The 9,094-nt window shown below is 39.7% G+C and overlaps 1 protein-coding gene across 2 annotated transcripts; it reads left to right on the forward strand.

The window, feature by feature from the left end:
- Positions 1 to 518: 518 nt before the first annotated feature.
- LSM8 (LSM8 homolog, U6 small nuclear RNA associated) lies at positions 519 to 6,867 on the forward strand. 2 transcript variants are annotated; one of them, XM_014963228.1, is made up of 4 exons: positions 519 to 636; positions 1,766 to 1,806; positions 3,246 to 3,373; positions 6,606 to 6,867. In XM_014963228.1, exons 1-4 carry the CDS (start codon positions 606 to 608, stop codon positions 6,694 to 6,696), a joined length of 291 nt encoding a protein of 96 aa, XP_014818714.1. In that variant the 5' UTR covers positions 519 to 605; the 3' UTR covers positions 6,697 to 6,867. The 2 variants fall into 2 exon arrangements, with proteins under 2 accessions (XP_014818714.1, XP_014818712.1); XM_014963226.1 differs by lacking the exon at positions 519 to 636 and having other exon boundaries at positions 1,678 to 1,806.
- Positions 6,868 to 9,094: the final 2,227 nt, after the last annotated feature.

The following is a 9,094-nucleotide window of genomic DNA, read 5'->3' on the forward strand; positions in this document are numbered from 1 at the left end:
CCTCTGCATGGGATGTCAATAAACACTACGAGGGCCCGGGGCACGCAGCCCGCAGCCCGGAGGGGCACCAGCCGGGCCTCCTTCCTGCCCGCCCCACACCCGCAGCCTGCAGGGAACCAAAGGAGGGGTACGCGGCTCCCGGGTTAGCGACAGAGACGCTACGCCCGGGCATGCAGGCCCTGAAGATACACCCTCAACCTGGGCACGGAAGCATTACCCCTCTTCTCCCCTCAGAACCCTCCTTCTCCCCTCAGAACCCTCCTTCTCCCCCTCCCCGGCCATGACGGCGGCTCTGTGAGAGGCGGCCGTTTGGATGGTGCCATGTGCCGCGGGGATGGGGGGGGACGCAAGGTAACCCCCCCAGGGCGACCCCCGACGATCGCTACTTGGTATAGCCCACCCGCCTCTCCCCTCCACTGCCTCCTTCTCCGCGCATGCGCACGCGCGGCCGCTCGGCACCCGGCCTGCCCCGCGGGCCGCGCGTCAGCGGTGTGCGCCGGAAGTGGAGCCGGAAGTGGAGCCGGAAGTCTCGTGGCTGCCGCCGTCTCGCGGGAGGTGGCTGCCGGCGGCGGTGTGAGGCGAGCCGAAGCGCGGGAGCCGTCGCCATGACCTCTGCTTTGGAGAATTACATCAATCGTATCCTTCCGGGCGGCGGAAATGTCCCGGGGCTGCCGTCGGAACGGTGGGAAACGGGCCTTCCCTTTCCCTGGCGCCGGTGGGCATGAGAGGAGGCCGGGTGCCGGTGCCCCGGCGGCTCGGTGGCTTTGAGGGCCGGGCGCGCCTGGCCCTGGGGTCCGGTGGCTACAGCACAACCCGGGGTTGGGTGCCGGAGGTGCTGCGGGCATCGGGTACCTGCCGGCCCGACAAGGTGTGGGCTTCCTGGAGATCCCCAGCCCTAGGCCGGCTGCTGTAGGGTCTGTGAAAGCATGGCACCTGGGGCCTCTGGCCTCTTGCAGCCCGCTCCCGCGGCCGGTTGTATTACTTGGGGCCTTCCTGCTTGGCTCTGTTGTTTTCTCTTTACATAAGGCCGGCTTGGCAGGTATAACAAAGGTTACAGGTGAGCCAGAGAAGAGGGTCCCATATAGCCTCCAGTGCTGCAAACCTGATCCTTGCTTGATCTGTGATAAGGTTCGCAATGGGCCTTGTCCCTTAAAAGGCTCTTTGACATGTGTTTCGTTATCAGCTTTACATCATTTGTTCAGAAGCTGTGAGTTAATGTTTTTGGAACCCTTTTCTTGCTATTTTTCACTCCTAATAACCTATGGGCATTTTCAGTTTTATTCACAAACAGACACTAACCCAAAATCATCCAGGGTGATGGATGTGTAATCATCAAATTGGGATAGCCAGACCTTAAGAGTCAGGGAACATAGGATGCCCGACTTAGGATCCCCACTGCTAAGCTGATTTTAAGGACTTAGCTTGAAGTGTTTATAAAACTTTGTTGTTTCAGTTTTGAGGTAGTGCAGTTAGTAATGGGATGAGCGGTGAACTCAAATCTTGAGTCTGTTTTTAATGGTGTTTGTGTATGACTCTCCCTAATTGGGTAAAGTGAAACTTTAAACAGATTGTCAGAAAAAGATTGTCAGAAAAATATACTATGTTGTCAAATGTTACTATCAACTGTGTAGTTTGTTTTTTTTTAAAAGAAATAGAGATAGGCTTCTCTGGCTCTTAAAACTAATATTGTGTATGCATGTTTCAGAAAAAAATGTTAACAGTTCTGTTTCGGATATCTCTAAACATTTCCTTAATGAACTATCAGGTACTGTTGCGGTAATCACTTCTGATGGAAGAATGATAGTGGTGAGACTTGTATTTTTTAAAATTTTATTTTCCCCCATAAAGACTTTACATCATGGCAATAAAGAAACCGTGCTGGCATGCTATCTGTTATATGTCCATACCTTTACAAACTTCTTTTTTTAAAAAAAACTTCATGGCCATTATTTTATGCTGTATGATTTAAACACTTACTGATTCTTGCCTGTCAGCTTTGTCCATTGATAAACTTGTGCATGCAAATGCTTTGATTTTCTGTCAAATGGCTTTTTCTGTAGCAATGCACAAGAAAATGCATTTCTTTTTCTGTTTGGTAATTTGATTTCCATCTAAAATGTTCTCTTCTTTCTGTAAGCTCTTCAGCTTTCTTGCTAAAACAATTTCTTCCATATGGTTATGGAAAAACTTAAGCTGATAGTTGCTGAAGAATTTTTTATGGGATTCTGTTTAAGCCTGAAAAGCTGAGAATTGGCAAACTATTAGACTATATAGTGTTCTGGTTTTATTGCTTCTGTGTTGTTGGTTTGGGTTTGTTTTTTTTCTTTATTCCTCCCATCTCTTGTGTTTTGAGTGTAGCTTAATAGTATGTTCACTGCATGAGGATTATATCTTTCTGTCTGTACTTAGCTTTGTATGGCCTCTGGAGGGAGAAAACAGTACTTTTAGCAGAAAAATTCTAGCTGCACCAAACCTTCTGTCTGTCTGGAGTCAGTCTGGTAAACTTTGTGTTGTGATATAAGATACTTTCTACCAAAAACATTTGAATGGAATTGGTATATATGACTCGTTATTATATGGTTAGATGATATAAATGGTTATTACCACTGTTTGAATTATGGTGTTTTACACGACTTTAAATTTCTTTACCAGTTACTGGTGGTAAATTACACAAATCAGTTATGTTATCATTTTTCCAAATGCATATTGAAGTGGCACAGAAATGTTTCTTTTTGTGTGTTTTGATTTTGGGTTGGTTTTTTTTTTTAATAACTTTATGGAACAAAGCTATTCTCCCTCAAAGAGATACTGCTTAAAGTTACACAATAAGAGTGGTTTCAATATTGTTGACCACAAGAATTTTTTTATTCATTGATTTAATTAGTTATTAATTTGATTTCTTGAGACTTCTGTCCAAGGAAGACTAAAATAATGTAGAAACAGTAAAATTGGTGGTCTGGAGGGCCATCACTGGTTAAAGGGAAACTTTACTTCTTCTAATGCTAAAGATTACTGTAGCTTTTAGAATAAACACTCAGTAGTAAATATAAATACTTTCCTTAAATTGATTGTTGCTTTTAAATTTCATTCTTCAGCTGTTTGTATTTAAGCCTGACAATAAAAACTAAACAGAGCATCTGCTCTCTAGTACCTTAGTATTGCCACCTTGATTAAGATATTACTGAGAGCAAAGATAATAAATTTAAGAGGTAATTGGAGTACTTTGTTTTTGTGTGTTTTTTCAGGGAACACTCAAAGGTTTTGATCAGACCATTAACTTGATTTTGGATGAAAGTCATGAACGAGTGTTCAGTTCTTCACAAGGAGTTGAGCAAGTAGTGCTGGGCTTATACATTGTAAGAGGTGATAACGTGTAAGTATAGCATATTCTTGTTTAAACCTATTAATAAAAATTTAGTGTGTGTGTATATATGTATAATGTATCTGTATGCATCTTAAAAGCCCCAGACATCTTGCATCATTGTGTCTGTGGGTAGCAGTGATAATGCTGTTGAAGCTGAAGCATATCAATTAGCAAATATCTATGCTTCTGTTACAGAAGTGATTGCATTGTAATGTTAAGATTTACTGAGCTGTAAATTAACAGCTCATGTACTGATACCAGTCTAGGAATGGTCAGTATAAAGCTCAGCAGTTTCCTTTCTTCAGTCTAGAGGCATTTCGTAGATGTTCTTTATTCCACTCTGTGAAAGGCAGGATCCATTGATGGAGGAAAAGGTAAAAGAAAAAAAGATGAGATAGAACTTGCGTGCAAGAAATCAGCAATCTGGTGTACGAGGTTGACTTTTAACAGGATTTGTTTAGATGAGATTTTCACAGACAATAGTTCATAATCTGCAACACGCATGAAGGTTTTGGCTTGACACTGTAACAGCTGTTGAAGCTGGTGTAGTGACAGGTCAAACAAATGAGTTGATATTTGATGTAAAATGCCCTGACAAAATGAGAGTAAAAGCTCATTAAAAGTAGCTGATGTGCCAAACATATGGGAGGGTGACAAGAGAAGTGGAAAGAAGGCCTGGTAAGTGGGCCTGTTAGGAAGATCACTTTTGCAGCAGCATTATGAAACTGATAAGAAAAAATGAAATTATTTTTTATGACAACCAGGAAAAGAGCATGTCATGGTGACCAACACGTGAGCCTGGATAGGAATTTTCTAATTTTCTAATTCTAATGGATTTTTCTGTACAAAGAAATGTCAAAACTTAAGATTTATATCTAGGTGTGTTTATCTAACATCATTGAGGAAGGTGATCATTTTCCAAGGCTTTCATCACTTCTGACTTAAGCTTCTAAGCAAAAATAAATAAATTGATAAATGTGCAAAGGTAAGGCTAAGCATGCCTCTCTACCAGTAACCATTCAAATAGTGCAAATGTGTATAAAAAGCCAGATAATTGTTTACCGCTTCACTTTTTCACCACACCAGGCTGTCCCATTACTCAAATATACTCAAAACATTCTTTTATTGAAATTATTCTATTTTTTATAACCTTAACTCGGAAACATATCTGTAATGTATTTGTTAGAAGGAATAAATCTGTATTAATGCAAGTATTAACATACTGAAATTCTGCATCCTTATAGAAAGCTAAGTAACAGTAACTTCAAGATAGGGAACTCTGAGAAAACAGAGAGGCTCTTGAAAAATAAAATAAAAAATACAGTCATGGGATAAAATGCTTCCAGGCAGTCAGTGTGTGTCACTAGAAGCTGGCAGTGAATATGCAGCATCAATCAGAAAAACTCAGTATGGTTCAAAAGCAAGTAAAGGTTGTTAGTAGGAAAAAGAGAACTTCTGTTTTATAAGTGTGTGGTGGATTTTGAAAACCAGGAAGATATTAGTACTAGAAAGTTGTGTGTGAAACTGTAATAAACATGGTGAAGAAAAGCTGGTTAAACCCCCCAAACCTCTTAAGTACACGTTTGTTTTGCTGTATGAGAAGCAGAAAGCCTATCAAAGAGACACCAGGAATGGCAGATGCAGTTTGCTCTTTTTACATATAGGAAAATGAGATCTCAGATGAAAAAGCTGTATTTCTCGATGTGAACTAGAGAGAAGCTTGTGCTTCGATATCATAGACAGTTTTTAAACTAAGGAAATGTTTTAAATTAAAGCATCACTTTGGAAAAAGCTAACAAATGGAGTAGTAATGAGCATCTGGGATAAAGTTCTTTTCACACAAAAATGCTGAAGGGACTCAAATTTGAGCTGAGGTTTCATGCTGGTCACTACAATGCTCAGTTGGCATAAGCAGTTTACATTTGTGTTTTCTGGGCTCCAAGCATAGTGAAATCTAAGCAAGCTACTCAGCTGGCCAGATTCCTGTTTGAAGGCAAGCTAAACTCTTCCCTGTTTCCACTGACTATCGTGGGGACATGGATACCTGTATTACGATGTCTTGCTCTGAAGCTCAGTCTCACCCTAGTCTCTGGCTGTTTGGGTTTTTTTGTAAATACCGATTCGCTGGGAAGAAAAAATATTAAGAAGAAAACTGAAACAGCAGACATTGTCATGTCATTGCTTAACCACCTGGTATGCCACTGTCTTTAGAGGGGAATAGTATGAAAAAGCATGAAGAGCACAAGTGAGAATAACTAGAGGTATGAAATATTTTCTGTCGAGGAAAGGCTGAATAGGCAAGGGCTCTTCAGTTTGGAAAAAGCACCGCTGTAGTGGTTATTAGTTGCTGTGAAATCAGGAGTAGTCAAAGGAGATAGGGAGATAATTGCTACATTTAAATTCCTCTGGTTTTTTGGGTTATTGAAAATGAACAATAATCCAACATGTTATGTATAAAGGTATTTAATCACACACTATAAAAATTAATTGTGGAACTCACTTCTGCGGGATGTAGCAAAGACCAAAAATAGAAATATATTCAGAAAGCTATTTAGTGGATTAATAGAGTGTAGTTTCTAGTAGCTGTTAATTCATTTTGTGGATACAGCCACTAGCTCGTAAGTCTTTGAAGTGGTGAATAGAAGGATACGCCAGCAGGATTAGACTCTTTGTTTTTATGTTTTCTCTGGGTTAGTTCCCAGCCTGAGCCAGTATGACTTCTATTACCTTAACCTTCTTTTCTCTTTAAAGCCGGTTTACTGAGTCCACTAGTGTTTTAGTTCAGGTAAGTCTTAATATAGGATAGGTGAAATACTATATATTGTCCCCTGGATAAACTAATAACATTTTAGTAGGCTTTGTTGTAGGAAATAGTCTTGCTATCTGATGCTGTATGCACTTAGGAATTGCTACAGTTAGACATTATTCTTGAAAAGCTCTTCTCTCTAAAAGGTTTCCAGCTCTTGTTTCAGAGGCTAACCTACTGCCTAAAACTGGCCAGTAGTATTTGGTTCTTATAAACTATACTTTAAAAAAACAAAACACAATCAAAACTTCCTTTAGGCTCTACTTACAGCCATCACAATTTGAAGTTTAAAAGATAGAGCTTTACAATTCAAAAAAAAAAAGGGGGGGGGGGAAAATGTTCTTCACTAACAAGTTAATCAAGTAAGTTAATTTTGTGGCTTTCCAATTTTGTACCAGGGGATTTCAACAAATGATAACCTGTTTTTCATTGCAGTGCTGTCATTGGTGAAATTGATGAAGAGACAGATTCAGCTCTTGATTTGGGGAATATTCGAGCAGAACCTTTAAACTCAGTTGTGCATTGAGAAGATGAAAATGCACAGGGACTTTGTAAATCTTTGGTTGTACAGACCTATTTAACAACATTGATTTTTACAAATTGTGTTTAATTTGTTTCGTCACCAGTTTTTTATTATGAATATGTTGTAGTTTTGCATGTAAATTAAAGTTTCTACGTTTTACTAAAGATGCTTTCATTGAGTTTCCTTTGGGTTTCATGCTGCATAATTTTACTCTAAAATACATATTGGGAAATGCAAGCAATATCAGTGATGGTCCTGATACTGTGTGTACATACCTTGTTCTTAAAATTAGATTAATTCCTAAAGATAAACCAAGGCTTTTTGTGTTAACTCAGGATTATTTAGGGGTAGATTGTGTATCAGTCAATTTAACAATCTCTAAATGTAGCTCTGGCTGTAAGTAGAAAAGTGGTTTTTATTATTATTTTTTTTTTCGGTGTAGTTTAGAAAGCAAGAATGTTTAAAGCTTTCACAAATTAATGACTTTACGCATGTAATAAGGTTTTTTTGTTGTTTATCAAACATTGTTCTCTGGCCCCCAAGACTATACTGGAGATTGGCGAGTTCTTAGTGCCTTACTGCTTGCAGACAAATTAAATTGGAGAAAGAAAGACTTTTGAGCAAGAGCACAGAACCTAAACAATTTGTTTGAAGCCCATTAAATTCCTGACCAACTCATTCTCTAGCTTCTCCTCTCAGCAGCTGTTGCATTGCTCAAAATTTGGGTAAGGTCTATAGAAAGAGAATTGTGTGTTTGCTGATGTGTAACTGTTGTCTTGCTAGAGTGTAGTCTAGAAGACATAGGAGTACTTTAGATAAAGAAATAATTTCTATTGAATGAAATTTGCTTTACTATTGCATAAGGATTGCATGTAACCATGATCAACCTCTTACACACCAGTAACAGCCAAGTTAAGAGGGACAAGCTCTGTGCAGTATAGCATGCTTTAGGCCACATCCTGTTCTCTACCCAGCAGAAATACTGGTACGGTGGCATGAGAGGAAGCTGGTACTATTGGACAAAGTTGTTTTCCGTGTCCTCTAGCCTGCCAAAAGGTCTAATATATGTATGCTGTTGGGGGAGAAAAAAAAAAAGTTATTTTAATGTGCATATTTGGTTTTTTTAATATTGATTTTAATATCAAGGGATTTGATATTTTTCGTTGCAAGTACACTCTTTGGAAACAAAATACATTGAACTGGAGATACTTGTTCCCATGAAGTCTGGCTTTCAATTCCTGTAGCTTCCAGCTTGTTTGCTGAGATTGTTCTTGGTGAGTCATATGAAGCCCAACAAACCTTTTTTGCCTTTATCTGTCTTGTGACCTAGCAAAGTAACGTTTTTTACCTTTTTGTCCACATCTCCACAGGGAATTGCTGAGCAGACAATGAATAAGGCAAACCAGGATTTTTCTGTGATTACTGACTTTCAGTAAAGCCTGGCTATAATTCGTTATGTCAAAAGAATTGATCAGTTTCGTTAAACAGTCAACAAAATCATATGGAATGAAGACCCCTTTTGCTACTGAAACATTTAATACTGGCATAAGAGAAAAGGAGGTAGAGAAAGTGGATTGTATTGATAAAGGACAAATGAAGCAGGTGAGGTAAACTTTAGGGCTACTTAGGGCTCAGCAGAAAAAAATGCAGTGGCAAAGAGTAGAATCAGGATGAGCTGATTTTAAATGTGCTACTTAGCCTTGGATGTATTAGAGTTATAGTTGAAATACATAGGTTGAATACTTGTAGAAGCACTGGAACAACTAAAGAAATCAGTTGCTTTATAGCTGAGGAATTATGTTTGAGGCTGTGTTATGGATTGTGAATGCATATGGAGACCATCAGCCTCGAGCACATCATTGGCAATGCAACTGCTTCGTCTTGTGCTTGGTCGAGGACTTAAAATATGATGAGCTGCTGCTGTTGAAACTATTTTCTCTATCCTGTAAGTGATGATTTCAGATGCAAAGCCATAGAACCAAGGTGGTGAAGCTGATCAGTAAAATCTGGGGACTGACCAGGTGAGAATTCTGTGTAGTTCAGGAATTGCTGAAGCAGTAAAAACATGATCTGGAAAACAGCTTTTCACAGTGAGGTGTTTAAAACACAGATTGCAAACCCTGCCCTCTTTCCTTCAGGTGAGTGACCTCAGCTCGTGCATGCACTTTTTCTGGACCTGTGAAATTGTGCAAGCAGGGTGGGGGCGTTACAGCTTAAAGAAGTTAGGAAGTGTCTCAACTCCCAGGTTGACTGAAACATAGGGTGTTTTCCAAGGGATTGAGAAAGATACATTTAAACACCCTTTTAGAAAAGAATGCTAGCAAAAACTGGCTGCACAAAGCCCAAATGGGTTGATACACAGTGCATTGTCAAATTGATTCTTCTGCAGTGAGGTAGGCAA

Source organism: Calidris pugnax, unplaced genomic scaffold, assembly GCF_001431845.1.
Source record: "Calidris pugnax isolate Ruff unplaced genomic scaffold, ASM143184v1 scaffold44, whole genome shotgun sequence".
Classification (NCBI taxonomy): domain Eukaryota; kingdom Metazoa; phylum Chordata; class Aves; order Charadriiformes; family Scolopacidae; genus Calidris; species Calidris pugnax.

Bases quoted from the DNA above. Each gene is read 5' to 3' on its own strand.
- LSM8 (XM_014963226.1), top strand. From the start codon at position 1,693: ATGCATGTTTCAGAAAAAAATGTTAACAGTTCTGTTTCGGATATCTCT. The intron at 1,807-3,245 runs GTGAGACTTGTA...GTGTTTTTTCAG, and splicing joins CTGATGGAAGAATGATAGTG to GGAACACTCAAAGGTTTTGA. The intron at 3,374-6,605 runs GTAAGTATAGCA...TTTTCATTGCAG, and splicing joins ATTGTAAGAGGTGATAACGT to TGCTGTCATTGGTGAAATTG.